The sequence below is a fragment of the Urocampus carinirostris genome, chromosome 20 (genome assembly GCF_059441175.1).
Source record: "Urocampus carinirostris isolate Australia breed hairy pipefish chromosome 20, RoL_Ucar_1.0, whole genome shotgun sequence".
In the NCBI taxonomy this organism is placed as follows: domain Eukaryota; kingdom Metazoa; phylum Chordata; class Actinopteri; order Syngnathiformes; family Syngnathidae; genus Urocampus; species Urocampus carinirostris.
In genome coordinates, this window is record NC_142368.1 from 25,420,129 (window position 1) to 25,438,253 (window position 18,125).

General features: G+C 38.1%; 1 protein-coding gene across 1 annotated transcript in view; it reads left to right on the forward strand.

The window, feature by feature from the left end:
• The window catches only part of fig4a (FIG4 phosphoinositide 5-phosphatase a), a 114,116-nt gene that overhangs the window by 19,165 nt on the left and 76,826 nt on the right, over positions 1-18,125 (forward strand). The window contains exons 4-9 of the mRNA XM_088324773.1: positions 3,154-3,310; positions 3,376-3,426; positions 9,790-9,953; positions 10,096-10,224; positions 13,298-13,398; positions 16,106-16,268. Of these exons, the coding sequence (XP_088180899.1) occupies positions 3,154-3,310; positions 3,376-3,426; positions 9,790-9,953; positions 10,096-10,224; positions 13,298-13,398; positions 16,106-16,268 (765 nt within the window). The remainder of the gene's footprint in view (positions 1-3,153; positions 3,311-3,375; positions 3,427-9,789; positions 9,954-10,095; positions 10,225-13,297; positions 13,399-16,105; positions 16,269-18,125) is intronic.

Here is an 18,125-nt window from a genome sequence, read left to right on the forward strand (position 1 = left end):
ATCTATCTATACAAAAAAAACAACAACAATAATACGACAAAAATATGACAGATATATGAAAAGAAAACTATACTATGGAAATATAAAAATTACTAGATAGATAGATAGATAGATACTTTATTCATCCCCGAAGGGAAATTCACATTTCCAGCAGCATCCCTTCGCTGAGAACAATACAATAATAAAACAAAAAGAATACAATATACAAATACCCAGTGGAACGTGCAAATGCCCACTGTAGCGTGTTATATAGAATAACTAAATAGTGCTACACAGAATACATATTGCAATAAGATTTGGTAATATGCAATGTAGGTGGTGTGGTTTACTGTGGGCTTTTACTCTGCCGGGTAGAGTTAAAGAGCCTCATGGCATGAGGAAGAAAAGATCTCTTCAGTCTGTCTACTACAGAACTACTACAAAAATACGACTATAGAAATGCTAAAAAAATCACCTACAAAAATTGTACAATAATACTATTAGAATACTACTACAGGAGTACTACAAAACCCCTACTGCAGAAATACTGTTAAAATACAACTACAGTAATACAACAAAAATAATATCAAATCAAGTGCTTAAAACAGAGCATTTTCAGTTTTTGAAAAGCAAACTTAAATTAAATTAAACTATTATTCATAAATAAGAAAAAAACACAATAGGTGTCTACCCAATGCGGCTCCGTCTGCAAATAGTTGCCCACCCCTGATTTAAAGGGATCTTGTTTGAGTGAAGAAACAGAAATTAAGGAATATATTTTGATAAAGTATCATTTAGAATGTCTGCTGTGTAGGGCAGGGTCGAAAGGAGTTTTCCTTTTTTCTTGATGTATCTTTTTCCGCATCGTCTGTGACGCGTTTGTCCGCAGACAAACTATGACATTTTCTCAAGTACGCAATGATATTCTTTTTTACCTTTACCCGTCTTCATCTCGAGCTTTGGTAAAAAGTCAGTAGGCTGCACTGTTCAGCCTTTTTTGTATCTATCCCCAACAGTGGGACATTACACAGAGTTCGTTCGGGTGCTTGAAATCCATGAAAATACTTGAATTTTAATGTGTTTTCAAGGTGAGGAAAGGGCTTAAATTTTGGGTGAAGTCCTTAAATATGCTTGAAATTGTTGCCACTTTCATGTGTCTTGACAGTCTGACTCTATAGACCATGCATTAAATTAAGACAAATTAAAAAAGAGAAAATGTTGCAGACACGTCCGTTCTGGTGGCTTGTCATTATGGCATTGTCATGTGAAGCGTCACCGCCCTTATCGGTTGCACCCAAGAGAACAGCTCTATTTAGAAAACCGTCTTCTTTTGGCTCCCAAACCGCTCTTCAGATTTTTAGCTTTTTTTAATGATGTATTATCAATAATAATAAAACATGATACACCTAATTAGTTAGTAGTAAGTCATTTCATACGTTTTGCTAGGGGTCGCTGAAAAACATTTAAAAAAACTAAAAAAGAAACTATTTACAATTCTATTTTTAACCAATTTAGGCACCGATGCCCTAAAAAGCACGCACAAAATATTAATTAAAATAAATAAAACAAAAAGCAAGTGATCAGCAGTCTCTAAGATTGAAAGGTTTAATGCACTTTGCTTTGGAGCAAATACTATAATCAAAACAAGTTCGAATTTGGCTCATGTTTCTGCTTTTTATACCTACAGTACTTTCTTCTTTTATCCTCCGTATTCAACTCGTTATTACATATAAAGCCCTTTTTGTGTTTGTAGACAAGTTTGATGTAAAGGCCCGGTCACACACAGCCTTTTGCGTCTGTATCGCCGGTAAAATTTAGTGACTTTTTTTTGGCCGAGGTTGCCCGTGGTGGAAAATGTGCAAAATTGCCCGGCGACTGTTCCGCCTCCTTCCGGCGACTGTTCCGCGTCCTTATCGCTGGTAACCGCGGCTGCATTGCTGTGCCGCCCACGGTTACCCTTGGTCTAAAGTTTTGAGAAGCGCAAAACTTTTTCACGCGGCCAACCGTGTGTGAATTTCTTGTATCTCGTCTGTATCGCGATCTCAAAAGCGTCCAACAGCGTCTGCTTCACGGGCAGACATTTCTGGCCGTGATTCAGCCTCGATACGCCCGTGAAAGGCTGTGTGACTGGGCCTTAACCAAGCTGCGCCTGCATTGTTGAAGAACAATGACAGAATTCATGTCAGTCTATAGAAGCCTATTGACCCAAAAATATGGTAGATCATGGACAGGAACGGCTCATAATTGCACAAAATGTGTGCCAGCAGCAAGATAACAACTTTATTTTCGTCATCAAAGTTAACAACGACAAAAAAGTTATTTTGATCAGCATTGAATTTTTTCCTTTGTAGGTATTAGAAAAAATAAAAAATTGGCCTTGACGGCGCTTAAAAAGGTGTACGAACCTTTATTACAGATAAAAAGTATTTACCTAAAGTTACTAGTTACTTCAATTAAAAAGTAATTGCGCTACCCCCAAGATTAATGACACCAAAAAGTACTGCAGTACTTTGAAAGTAACTATCCAGTCACAAATTACTGTAAATACTCACATAAAAAGCCAACCCCAACTTTAAAAGACCCACATAAGAAAAGAAAGAGAATAAAATGTGTGCACCAACTTATGGAAGGAGTGAACCTTCACATTTCTTGGCTTGAACAATCTTTATGGGGCATTTTTCAGGCACAACACCGGCAATGTTGAAATGATCAACACAGCCCTGAAGGGCCCTCCTGCGGTTTAGTGTGAAATTAACATGGGAAATTATATACTCGGCAATATTGTGTCGATAATTTCACGCATAAGTCTCACCAGAGTATAAATCGCACCCCTTAAAATCCCAAAATACAGTATATACAGTTTGGAGAATATCTACATGAGGAGAAATTCAGCGGGCTTGTACTCTGAGTTGGAGATCATACTCAGTTTTATTTTGTAGGTAAATATAAAAAGTGACACAGAAAATGGAGGAGGGCATAATTAATGATCTGCGGAGCAACGTAGTAACTCATCAAGTAGTGTTGACAGTCGCAATACAAAATATTTTTAATAACATGTTACAGGACTCGTGAATGAGAAAAGTAAATACGTTCAAGGACTTTGTAACACGTTAGTCTCAATACTGATCCCTAACCTGGACTTCAAATGTATTTTCTGTGGGCATATTTTGACAGGATTCGTCCGCTTCATGGAGGGATACTACATGGTGTTGATCACGAAGCGAAGGAAGATGGCCGACATCGGGGGACACTCAGTTTACAAAATCGAAGATACAACAATGATCTACATCCCTAACGACTCAGTCCGGGTGGCGCACCCTGACGAAGCCAGGTATGACCAGTGGGCAAAATTGTAAAATTAATTTTGACCTAACGTATCTTTTAACCATTTTCCAGATATGTGCGAATCTTCCAAAACATGGACTTATCCAGTAACTTTTACTTCAGGTAAAGATTGTGATTAGAATTCAGAAACTTACTCCTAAATATTAACACTGGTTCTAGTCAGACTTTTGTTTTCATACTAAAAATCAAGACTCAACTCTAGGTTGTTTATCAATACCAAAAACAGAGACCGTATTTTCACGACTATAAGGCGCACCTAAAAGCTTTTTTTTTTTTTTCAAAAGCTGACCATCCGCCTTATAATACAGTGTGCCTTATATATGGATCAATATTGAGTCTCAATGTCTTGCAACTAAGGCAAGCAGCCGCCGACTAGATTTTCCACCATAGGCGAAGTTGTCCGCGGTGTATGCTTTATATATATATATATATATATATATATATATATTATATATATTATTTAATATACCGGCGTTTCATTTCTTAAAGGAGGCGGGTCCTTTTTAGCATTTACAGGATTGCATAGGATAAAGCGGGGCAAAACAAGCCTGCAGTTCGCTGGAAAAGATGAATGTGAATCACACGTTAGGTTGCTCTACGGCATAGAGAAAACATTTTTTTACTACTGTAGTCTGTATTTGGATAATATATAATATATATAATATAATGATGCGGCACGAGTAAACCAGTGAAAGCTGTCGGGCCTTGCTGTTAAACAAAAGAGTGTGTTGTGTCACCCTGACCCGAGTGACATGGCCGCTTTCTGGTGTCCCATTTCATCTGGAGGGACGAAAGCATGACCAACTTCGGTCCCGAGGTGCCTAACTTGTTTGGGTGTTTGGGCAATTGGGTTGGCCATGGTCCCCAAAAATGTTGTGTGTGTTTTTTTGCTATTTTTTTCCCCCTTTTATTTTCTTTGTTATTGTATGTGTTTGTCTTGCTTTCGGTCACCCCTCTTGAGGGATATGACCAAGGTAGATAGATAGATAGTCTGTATTTATAAACAGGAATTATGGGGCTAAACAGACCGCTAGCAACAAGCAACGTCCATCGATGCAGATGCTTCCCGGTGGATTTTTTTTTTTTTTGTCAGCATTATTGCGTGTTTTGGAGTGAGTAAATATTTTACACGGTTGGATTTACTACACTCATGGATGTAAAAGGACCATGGTTGCGTATTATTCTTGAACGTGATGGCTGCAAGACGACTTTGGTGAGCTTCCCCGGCTTTATATCTTCCTAGTATCTTGTTTCAGACTGATCTTGGTGTTTCTGTGATGAGTATATTTTTAAATTCAATTCCATGCTCAATGAAAATCTTCCTTTGCTGTCCACTCAGTTGTCAGTGAAAAAGAAAATAGAAATTATGAAATGGTTGGAATTTCTTGAATCCCAAGACTTTAACCTTCCTAATGATATGTGGAATAACACATTTGAGTGATTAGTGACATCGTACAGACACATATTTGCTTCTTTGCGAGTCGTCGGAATGTTCAGGGGTTAATAAGTTTGACTGAACTATCTGACTGTTTTGTTGACGTTGCACTGCAGCGCCTTATAGTCCGGTGCGCCTTATGTATGGAAAATTCATTACAAAAAACTATTTTTGGGGGGTGTGCCTTATAACCCGGTGCGCCTTATAGTTGTGAAAATACGGTACATCAGATTCTATCCTCACCAAAAAATACTGATAATAATTAACAAAAACCAGTAAATCACCTCATATTTTCCCTAAATTTTCACTAAATGAATGACAAATAATTTTCATAAATTCCACCAACACTGCTTATTTGATTTCATCATTTGATTTTTTTGTTGTTCACAAATACACTCCAAGCAACATCAACCCTGGTCATATCCTTCGAGAGGAGTGACCGTCAGCAAGACAAAGACATAGACAAAAACAAAGAAAATAAAAAAAAAAAGGGAAAAAGTAGCCAAAAACACAAACAAATTTTTTTGGGGACCATGGCCAACCCCAATGCCCAAACACCCAAACAAGTTAAGCACCTCGGCACCCAAGTTGGTCATGCTTTCATCCCTCCAGATGAAACAGGACACAAGACTAGGGTCAAGGTGACACAACACACTGTTCTGTTCAATAGCATGGCCTGTCAGCTTTCACTGGTTTACCCCTGCTGCATCATACAGGTGCCCTGTCCATCCCTTAGAACACGTCTAAACATCCCACTATCCTTTTACAACACCTCTCCACTCATTCCTATAACCAACAAGAGCTTTGGCCCCCACTATATTTAGACCTCTTTCCTGCAGTGCACGCATAACACCATCCATCCACGTCAATCGCAGCCTTCCTCTTGGTCTCCTTCCATTGACTTCTGCTCTGTACATCCTCTTCAACATTTGCTCCTTATCCATCATCTCCATGTGTCCAAACCAACCGAGTACTCTTTTATCAACACGCTTGCTCAGTTCAACTACTACTCCAGTTCTGTCTTTCACAATTTCATTTCTCAATCTATCCAATCTTGTCACTCCTAACATACTCCTCAAACACTTCATTTCAAAAACAATCAATTTCCTTCTTAAATCTGCGTTCAGGCTCCAAGTCTCTGCACCATACAACACAGTCGGCACAATCACACTCTCATACAGTCCCCTCTTAACATCCATACTCATACTCTGGTTGTTCATCACTCTCCTCAGAGCACCCAAAACCTTGCTTCATTGATTCACTCTGTGCAATACCTCGCACTCCATTCCACCATCTGCAGCCAAATCACAACCCGAGTACCAAAAGCTTTAAACTTCTTTCAACACCTGTCCATATAACCTTATTTCCAACGCCATGCTCACTCCATCACGTGAACTCTTTCCAACATTCACACATAACTTATGCCTATCACACACTCTTACAAACTCCATTACCAACCTTCTCAATGTTTCCTCAGAATCAGCCACAAGGTCTGTGTCATCTGCAAACAACAACTGACTTACCTGCCACACCAACCTTATAACCCGGTGCGCCTTATAGTTGTGAAAATACGGTACATCAGATTCTTTCCTCACCAAAAAATACTGATAATAATTAACAAAAAACAGTAAATCACCTCATATTTTCCTTAAATTTTCACTAAATGAATGACAAATAATTTTCATAAATTCCACCAACACTGCTTATTTGATTTCATCATTTTGTCACTCCTAACATACTCCTCAAACACTTCATCTCAAAAACATTCAATTTCCTTCTTAAATCTGCGTTTAGGCTCCAAGTCTCTGCACCATACAACACAGTCGGCACAATCACACTCTCATACAGTCCCCTCTTAACATCCATACTCATACTCTGGTTGTTCATCACTCTCCTCAGAGCACCCAAAACCTTGTTTCATTGATTCACTCTGTGCAATACCTCGGACTCCATTCCACCATCTGCAGCCAAATCACAACCAGAGTACCAAAAGCTTTCAACTTCACAAGGTCTGTGTCATCTGCAAACAACAACTGACTTACCTGCCACACCGTTCCACTGTTATCCATCATCTCTACACCTCTGTCAAATACTCTTGAATTCACCTCTCTCACCACACCATCCATGTACACATTAAACAGCCATGAGGCCATCACACACCCCTGTCTCACACCAGTCAACACAGGGAACCACTCACTTGTCTCACTCCCTGCTCTTACACATGCTCTGCTGTTCACATAAAAACTCTTCAATGCTTCCAACAACTTTCCACCCACTCCATACATTACCATCACCTGCCACAACGCCTCTTTATCGACCCTGTCATACGCCTTTTCCAAATCCATCAAAGCCAAACAAACATCCTTTTGCAAAATATTTCTCACACACCTGTCGTACTGCAAATACAAATACACACATATGATAATTTCATTGTACCCTATTTTCTGGACTATAATGCGGACAATCAAAATATTCTTTTATGAGATATTGTTCTGTTTTTATATTATAAAGACAATCTTCCACTTACGGTAACCTTTTGTTTATGAATAAAGTTAATGTAGTTGTAAACTAGATAAGTTTTTTCATTTTTTTTGTAAATTTGTTTTTCTTTATTTTTGATGTTTTTTTAATGTTCTTTGTTTAGTTTTAATTCCATGCACCTTATAGACCAGGTTGCATCTTAAATGTGTATTTTTGATTTTATTTACTGTATTTACGGTCCATAAAGCACTCTAGATTATAAAGCGCACTTTTGAATTTCTGGCAATTTTTTATCATGTGGGTTCTCCCTCAGTCCGGAAAATCTGGTATGTCTTTTCAAAAGCTGTACTTGTTTTATTTTTGGTAATTTTAAATACCCCCTTACAGGGATTACGATTTTTTTTCTCTTAAAACTGACTATGAAAAATGTTATATATAGTTATTGAATTCCCATTATTACATTAAATTCAACAAAAATTACCAAATACATTGACCAGTTATTTTTTTTACATTCCTTAATTAGAAATTCAATTTGTTCTTTGTTCCTGTCCTTAATAATGAAAAAGAATAGTTATTAAATTATTTTGTTTTTAATATTGGACAAATCAATAAATGCCAGTTCCTTATTGTGACTATTTTAGTAACCTTGAAGAGTTCATTGAAAGAGGAGGCTCAACCGGGGAATGGAGTTCTTTTATGTGAATAGTTTCCTCTACCTGATCTCCTTGCAAGTTCAAGATCAATTGACGTCTTCTCTCTTTAGTTTTAGTGTCTACTTATGTTTAAACTCAAAAAATACACTTTCCATTCATCTTGATTTTTGTTGGAAAAACTTGAATTTAAATCTAATATGCTTTTAAGTTTGACCTTTAATATACTGTGGAACCTCGGTTTTCGACCATAATCCGTTCCAGAACCCTGTTCGAAAACCGATTTGTTCGATCACCGAAAAAGTTTACCATGAACGTAAACATGAAGCTAACCCAGGCTAATCGTACGTTCGCGTTAGCGCATCTTCCGTACGAAAGATTACGCTATCATGAACGTGTAAAAATTAAAAAATCAAATCGTTTACACGTCATTTAGCAATCGGGTCTCCACAAAAAGTGGTGAGCAGTTAAAGGATAAAGAAAATAATTATGAATAGGATTTCTTACCTTTGTGGTGGTCTGCAGAAGCCATGCTCTATTCCCTCGAAAGAAGGGAAACTCGCACACCTTCTTCATTTTTGCTATTATTTCTTTCTTAAATGCAATAGTTGTACGCACTACTCTTCTTTTTTCACCTGTAGCAACTTTGCTGCTTGCACCGACCTTCTTTGGAGGCATAATTAGGGGCTAAAACACTCTGTTCACCGATATTAAAAGCGAAAGCGAAAAGAAGTGAGCGCGCACGTCATAACCGTTCTTCACAAGGGGTGGGGGCAATCTACACGATCTACACCCGTACGCTGCTCCGCATCGCACCCTAGCGTACCGGCTTTCGGGAATTTTTTGAACGAAAAGCGGAGCAAGAATTTCTCTAAATTTTTGGTCGAGAACCGATTTGTTCGAACTGAGAGGCGTTCGAAAACGGAGGTTCCACTGTACTAAATGTTTGCCTGCGTTTAAAATGGACTGTTTGATTAATTCTTCTTATTTTCTGACCCCAAACAAAATATTACTAAGTATCTGTTTAATATTTTTGTAAGGTTACTTTGACATAGAAAGTATTTCTGTTAAACGGGCTAATTATTGGGTCTTAATTTCTTGTCCACTGTTAAAGTCAAGTTAAGTCATGTTTATTTGTGTAGCCCTTAATTCTAAAAAGTCTTAAAGGGCTGTATAGACTATGATTACATCATTCTCTGATCTAAAACCTACATTGAGGGCAAGGAACAACTCAGAAACCTTAACATGAGGAAAATGAAGAAACCTTGAGAAGTGGCCGCACATGAGGTAATCCCCCTTCTAGAATGACCATACTACAGTACATTGTCCAATGGCATCAACAGATGATGCACAGACAACACTTACATTCATTGTAGGTAATAACATAATGTCTAGTTGACTGCTTCCTGCTCTAAAATCTTGACAGATGCAGCAGGTTTTAGAGAATGGTGTACATCAGGTCCAAGTACGATGGCTCAAAATGGATGCACCGTGGAACAGAGAGCGCTCTTAAACCTGCGGATTTCCTCTTGGTTCTTGGGATCATTAGTAGACGAGCAAAGGCTCCAAGTAGGAACGGGGGGGGAATTTTAATCAGAAAGATACGATGGGACAAGTCCATGCAAACTTTAGTATAATACCAACAGAACCTTAAAATCACATCTTAAACTGACAGGGAGCCAGTGTGGGTCAGCTAAAATCGGGGTAATGTAGTCAAACTTTCTTGTCCAAGTTAAAATACTTGCTGCAGCATTTCATACCAGCTGCAAACTTTTGATGCTAGACTTGGGTAGATCGGCGAGTCGTACATTACAGTAATCGAGACAAGAGAAAACAAACGTATGAATTATAAGGAATGTAATGTTTTATTTTGTTTTTTTTAAATTATCTGGTTTGCAGCTACAGCTACGATCTGAGCCACTCGCTGCAACACAACTTGACACTGCTGCAGAGGCCGTACGAGTTATGGTTGTCTGCCGCCTCGAGCGCAGACGATGAAGCAAATGCGCGTAGGAAACAGGACAGCTTTGACATATTTGAAGATGAGGGCTTGCCCACTCAAGGTGACTTGGATCCAGAAAAAAGTCCCAACCCACCAATCTCTAATCGCGTGCCATACAATGATTCACAATTGATATCATTGACAATAAAGACAATTACATTTTTTCTTAATGGACCTATTTGTGTTCCTATCCTCTGCCGCAGTTGTTTACGGCGTGCGCACCGAACCCTACTACAAGTACGTCTGGAACAGAAACTTGCTGGAGCGTGTCAAGGACTTTGTGCATCCCGACTGGCTCTTGTATGTCATCCACGGATTTTGTGGCCAGTCCAGTATCCTTTGTCATACCAGTGATCAGTGAATGTTAGTTTCATTGACTTTTTAAGTTTTATTAGTAATATAAAAATCTAATAAGAAAAAATAGTATTTGAAATCCAATTTTTCCCCCCAAGTGATTTAGTTGAGTGTTTTTCATTCGGTGTGCCATGGCTCAATAGTTTGCTGTTAGACCTTGTCTAGGTGCAGCAAAAAATGACCAAATTGTATCTTTGCAAAAAAGCATGCCATTGCTCAAAATCATTACCCTCTTCCACTGATCAGCCAAATAACTTTCTATACTTATGATCTGTTCATTAGGTAGTACAGTTTATTTCATAACTTTTTTTGTTTGACGAAAATGTTTAAAGCCCCTGTGCGTTATATTTGACCACTAGATGGCACTGTTCTCAGATGCAACGCTGTGCTCTGTGGATCTGTTTTTTGTTGGCAGGACGCTAGATAAACATGTAAAAGAAATACTTTTTTTTTTTTTCAATCAACATTGTAATGATAGCCACTGCCGGAAGTTGCCTGGAGTGGGCTCCAGACCCTTGCAACCCTACTGAGGATAAGCGGTGCAGATAATGGATGGATGATAGTTCATGTATTTTTGCCTGGTATTCAAATTAATGTTTTTTTTATTTTCATTTCGCTTATTTAATTATTATTCTTACCCCCGCCTAAAATAAAAAAAAAGTTGTTAAAAATATTTCCACTGGCTCATTTTAAGTGCATGCATTTTTATAAGAAAACAAGAAAAAAAGTGTGTAAGAATATAAGAATACATATTTTAAATAGGAATTGAATTGTCTTTATTGTCATTGATAACGATGTGGTGAAACGTTTATGCAATGAGATTAGACATGGCACTACAGGGTGAAGACATAATAAAGACCTTCAAAATAAATTGAAATAAAAATAAGGTAAAGGACTGTCAAGATAAATAGGAACATAATATTTACAACGTATTGATAAGAGACTGGCCTGAGTTATAATAATAGTGCAATACAAGTGTATGCATTATAACAATACCACAATGTAGTGCAATAACATTTAGCTGCAACAAATAATCCCAAATAAGCGCAAGATGTATATTTTTCACAGTTTTGCGTGCTTGTTTAGGGTGGTGATGGCCCTGGAGAAGAAAGAGGTGGTGGCCAGGGTGAGAAGATTTATTTTTATTGTTGATCACTCTGCTGCAATATAACAAGCTGTTAATTACCTCCAGACTGGGCAGAGAACAGCCATTGAGATTACGAGCCGTATTGATTACTCTTTTTATATGTCCACTGCCATGCTCCCTGTTTACCGCACCATGGCGCCATATGTAAGAATGTTATCCACTGTGGCTTTGTAGAAGGACACTAGCAGCTTTAGTTACAGGTTTTTAATACTCCTAAATAAAATTGAAAAACGTTTTGAAACTATTATAAAATCCAAAATGACAGCGAAATTAAGCCAACAAGACTTACCCGTATTACTTACTAAGCCATTGGAACCAAAAATGAGAAGAAAAACTACATACTGTCAATTCAAAAATGATAATTTAAGAATACAGACATGAAACTGGTGCCTGCAATGAAACACATTCAATGGACAGTGTGCCACAGTATATTCATTCCAAAAAAGTGTGCTTTGGATCCAAAATGATTGGTTAAAAACTAAATTAGTGTATGCCGCAATCTTTTTTTCGTTATTGTTAATCTATCTTGGGGGTCTCCAATGTGGTGCCCATGAGCAGCAGGGTGCCCCCTTAAGACAGCTAAGGTGAACATAGCTTACAATTCCTTACCATTGTTGGGTCTTTGTGATTTTCTAGTAAATTGATTTTTTTATTTTTTTTTGTGGTTGACTGAGTCGATTAAAGCCTACCTACAATAATGACCTAGGTAATATTATCAACAACATAGTAATACCATGATAAGTTGTTATTATACAAATGCATATCAAACTGGGTGCCCTTTGAGCTATTAATTTACAAAATCTAGAAAAAGGTTTGAGATTCCTGATATATAGCTATATACTGTAGCTAAATATCTCAATTGTGAGGATTAGTAGTTAGTTGTAAAACAATATAGCTAAAAGCTCAATATAGCTACCTAATAGCTAGCTTGTGGCTCCATTTCCATCTCAATACAAACAGATCTATCTACTCTACTGCCCCTGTAAATAGCGAGCTGGCATACGAGATAAACCACAAATTTAGTTAGTTACTTAACTTTATAAAGATATAAAATTCAATTCTGCTAGCTAGCAGCTAGTTGTAGAGGGTGATAGCTAAAAATTACATTCAGATGGGCACTAGCTAGCTAGTAGCTACATTTTAATTTCAATCGGCCCACCAACTGTAAATGGCCAACTAACTTCCAATACTGTATAAACTACATATTTGGCTAGCTAGTTTACTATATTACGTACATCAGGGGTCTCCAACGTGGTGCCTTTCGGCACAAGGGTGCCCCCTGAGGACAACTGAGGTGCCCGAGACCTATTTAGAAAATTTGCTCACCAGTGCCAGGGTCACTGTGACTTTCTACTAAAATTATAATTTAGGGGTTGACTGAGTCTATTTAACTCAACTTCATATTATTAACCTGGTAATAACACAGTGACAACAAAGTAATAAAGTGATGTTCAAGAGCATTCTCCTTTCGGGCCCCGATGCTGTGGAATGCTCTTCCCCCTTAGATTAGATCTGCAACCTCAGTGGAAATGATTAAGTCTAAGCTTAAAACACACTTCTATTCTATAGCATTTGAATAACCTATATTTTATGTTGACAATATCTGTGTAGTATTTGCCCTCATGTAGGTTTTAGATCAGGGGATGGTGTCAAAATAGTCTGTGGTTTGCAATAATCTGTGGTCTGTGCAGCACTTTAAGACTCTTTGTGATTAAGGGCTGTACAAATAAACATGACTTCACATGTTATTTTACAAATTCATATCAGGGCAAAAAGGTTAGAGACCCATGGTCTTTCTAGTCATCATTATCTTTTAGTCTGGCCATTAATTCTGTAACATAATGACTCGCACGTTATATTTTAATGTTCCATTGTTGCCTCCTTCACCCATCATACAACTGTAGAGCTGCTTATCTATGGACGCCCGGTGCACATCACCCTCATTGCCAGGCGCTCCAGCAAATTTGCCGGAACCCGCTTCCTCAAAAGAGGAGCTAACTGCGAGGTAGGTCTTGGTTGCAGGGGGCAACCGAGGAAAAATCAGTGCAGGGTGCGGGGCAAACCGCCTGATTTGGATGACTCATTTTGTCGGTGGTGGGGGTGGGTGGTCTTGATTTGATGATCTGTGGCTTCTTCTCTGAGTGTGCATGAGTGTCACAGTGTGTGCGTGGGAGGTAGCAGCTGCTTTTGTGTTGCTTCTTTTCAATGCCAAACTCATCTGCATGCTTATTCATTAAGTAACGTTTCTTCAGTGCATAATTTGGACTCTCAAAAACAACATGTTATTTCATTTAGCTCAATGTCATGTTTTTTTCTCTAATAAAATGATTAAATACATCAAGATTGAAAATATTTTCACCTTTGAGTCATTTTTTCTACCAATGTTAGAAAAAAAATCACAAAATAGTCAGGGGACATAATGTAACTAAGATGAACATTATTGGCAGAAAAAAATAAATATTGTAAATATTTTTTTCTGACAATTATGTATTTTTTTTTCACCCTCGCCTGGTCATTGATTTTGCGTTGTATCTTCTCAATTTTGAATGTGTCGAGCAAGGTTTAAAAAAAACAATTGGCCTTTTGCATCTTGTTTCTTGTTTTTCTTAAGGCTGCACATTTCAGCCAGATCTTCTCTTTTTCTTTTGATTAAATTTTTTGTCATGTGCCATCTTTTGGGGCGGCAGTAGCTCAGGAGGTAGAGCGCTCGTCTTGGGATCAAGGGATCCCAGTTCAAATCCCGGCTTGTCCGTGTTACATGTCGAAGTGTCCTTGGGTAAGACACTGAACCCCCCAATAAGCAGGTTAGCGTCTTACATGGCTGCAATACAAGGCCGCTATTGGGAAATGTGAAGAACACTGTAAAGCGCTTTGGGAAGTCATTGACTTGAAAAGCGCTATATAAAATGCAGATCATTTCATTTCTTTGATTGTATAGTTTTTTTGGTAGTTTTGAGCTTGGAAAATTGAGTCACCTTCCTGGCTGTTAGTTTGAATCGAAATTGCCTTTATTGTCATCGATATTATCATTGTGAACATTGTTTACAACAAGATTAGACGTGGCACAACAGGATAAACTAATAGTTAAGGGCTTAAAAGAGAGAAATACAATTTTGAAAAATGTCAGGATAGATATGCAAAATATTTAGAAGTTGGTGTTGCGAAACAAATAATTGATTGACCAATTTAATTGAAGAGGCGAGTTTATACTTTTTCAAACTCGTCTAGCCTTTTTGGAACGCCACACGATATCAGGAAAAGGATAATCCTTTTTAGTTAATCTGAAGCATTTCTTTATACAGTTTTTGATAGTTCAATATACTTTAATCAAGACACACACACACCCTCTCATATTTATGACGTTTTCTCTTACTAATCACCTACATAATAAACTTGAATAGAACACAAAATTTAAAAAATGAAAATAAAACCAAGAACGATAGAGTTCGGGATCTTGACTGGCACCATTTAGGTAGAAAAACAATGTTGGCCTAATTTTTACGGTATGCCCAGTATTAAAGTCCTCTGCGATAGATCCGTGAGGAATCCTCAAGCCCGGAGAGCCGGTCGGGACGAGGACCACGGGATGCAGTGTGTGGCTGCTGGTGGCTGAAAGCTTTTTATGAGGACGCTGGCTAGGTCACACCAGCTTGGCAGCTGGCTCGGTCTAGCTTGGACGCTTGGCTAAGCCGTACCACTCTGGCACACTCACTGGCCATTTAGCACTCTTTTTTTACAGTATAGTAGTATCCTGAGACTGGCCTGTTATAGCTGTATCAGAACAATAGTCAAATGAGAAATTGTGCAATGACATTAGTAGCAACTTATTTTCAAAATAAGTCGAGAACTAAAATATGAATACACTTTTTTATATATAATAGCATGGTAATATACATCTTTGTTTGTCTGTTTGTGTGTCTGTCAATGCAAGAAAAGGGGCAAAGAGTTTATGACCACCATCTTTTATAGGCAGTTAGGTGGGTTACCCTAGATGTAGCCTAGATGGTAAGGCGCCCGCTTTGAGACTGGGAGGTCGGTGGTTCGCGCCCCGGCCGAGTCATTCCTAAGACTTAAAAAGTGGTCGGCGGCGCCCTCTGTTGGCTGCGGCTGCATCGGCTCGCTACAACGGGTCAGGTGCAATCGACATTTCGTTCTGTGTACATTGTTACACAGAATGACAATACAAGGAAATTATTATTATTATTATGTGAAATATGCAAAAAAAAAAGGCTGACTCACCACTTTTGGTTTTGTTGACTAATCATTTTTCCAGCAAAAAAGAGTAACAGCTGCTTTTTAACTTCGTTTCTCCAGTTTTCTCTTTTTTTCTCCTTGGATTTTTATATCTTGAAGTTAATGTGACAATTACATATTTGGGCTGTTAGCACCCGCATTTCAGGATTTTAATCTTCATCTGCACTCAGTTTTACTCTGATTTTTTTATCCTCATTTGCCAATGACCCTTCCAAAAAAGGGAAATGCTACCCAAAATTGGTTTAGCATCTCAACGCAGATGATGCTTTCTTGGCGCGCTGCCATTCTAGTTTAGAGTTGTGATGGCCCTAAGCAAGTAACGGTCTCTGAGCCTGTTAGTCCTTGTAGCGTCTGCTACAGGGCAAGCAGATCAAAGAGGTGGTGGATGTGGTGAGATGAGTATTTATTAATGGATTTTAGAGTGTGACCCTTTATTTACTCTATCTTGCGCCCGGCAGGGGGACGTAGCAAATGAGGTTGAGACGGAGCAGATTGTCCATGACGCTTCCGTGATGTCCTTCACGGTGGGAAGTTATTCATCTTATGTGCAAACACGGGGCTCGGTTCCGCTATACTGGTCTCAGGATATTTCCACCATGATGCCCAAGCCTCCGATCCGACGTAAGTAAGCCCTGTTTGCATTGTCTCTTTGCTTTATTCAAGGCGTGAATATTGAAAAATGAAAGTGCACAGTGCATAAGCTGCATTAAGTCATTTGGTGCCCTCCTACTCAAATAATTTTGAAGTTTATTGCTATGATTGGCAGTGAATTTATTATCCGCTGCTTAGTACCCTTAAGCGACTTTTGGGCTCACAAAAAAAGTCTTTGCTCATCATTTTTGTGCCTTTTGTCCTTTCCTTCCCTCCAAATGTCACAATGAATATCATTATGTATTTTACGCGCCGCTTCTTATGTGATTCCAACAGTGCTCAACAGATCTAAATTTAGACTCCGCAGAAGCTCTCCGAAAAATATGTTTTTAAGTCCTTTGTGATTATGGTTGATGGTTCAATCATTAAGTTCCCAATAGAGGCCCTACAACTAATTGAAAAATCAACCACTACTTGATTATGAAATTAGACACAATCTGTTTATATAATTATTTGTGTGATGACTCCCTAAAGATCCACCTTAATAAAATTGAAACTTGAATTATCAGATGTTTAAACACATTTTGAGAAATGTTTAATTTGATGTATTTTTAATATTTATATATAATTCAAATATTTCTTATGATTTTTTAGAAATACATTTTGACTGCAATAGAATACTATTTGTTTGTTTGTACGTCTGAAATGAAAATTGGCTACAAATATCATCTGGTCTTGCTCACACTTAGAACTGTGTGGAATCATTAACATGGTGATTAAATTAATCTGTTTCTGAGATGATAATAAAATTACAGTGGGACCTCGCTACTTCGCGGTTCGACGTTCGCGGCTTCAGAGCTTCACGGTCTGTAATGGTTAAAAAAATGTCCTTAGGGGGCACCACCTGTCCCATCCACCTGTCCCATCCAGCCGTCCCATCCAGCGGCCGGCTGGATGGGACGAGGGAGGGGGGGTAGTCGGCGGAGGTCACTCCCGGGCCGCGCGACGGAGCGAGTTCGGCGGACACGGCGTCACCCTAATAAGGATAAACGGTGCAGATAATGAGATGAGATGAGATTTTTTTTTTTTTTTTTTTGAAGGGGCGTCGCTACTTAGCATATTTTCACTTTTTGCGGGTGGTTTTGGTCCCCATTAACCGGGTCTAAAAAAATAATAATTAAAAAAAATAATAATTAAAAAAAATAATAATAAAAAATTATTATTATTATTATTGTTATTATTATTATTATTTTTTTGAAGGTGCGCCTCTACTTCCCGGATTTTCACTTATCGCGGGTGGTTTTGGTCCCCATTAACCGCGATAACCGAGGTCTTACTGTATATTTATTTTTTCACTTGTTTCATGGCACCGCAAAAGTGTTGTTCCAGTAGCAAATAATTTGGATAGTTTTGAACTTTATTTTTCTTATTATACCTGAAACACAATTTGATATACAGGGTGTTTAAAAAAATGTGATATTCGTTTAGATGAGCAGTGCATCCGGAAAGTATTCACAGCGCTTCACTTTTTCCACATTTTGTTATGTTACAGCCTCATTCCAAATTGTATTAATTTAATCTCTTATCTCAAAATTCTACACAAAATACTCCATTATGAGAATGTGAAAAAGTTTTTTTTTTTTAACTTTTTTTGAATTTATTAAAAATAGAAAACTAAGAAATCAAATTTACCTAAGTATTCACAGCCTTTGCCATGAAGCTCAAAATTGAGCTCAGGTGCATCTTTTTTCCACTAATCATCCTTGAGATCTTTCTACAGCTTAATTGGAGTCCACCTGCAGTAAATTCAGTTGATTGGACATGATTTGGAAGGGCACACACCTGTCAATATAAGGTCCCACAGTTGAGTGTGCATGTCAGAGCACA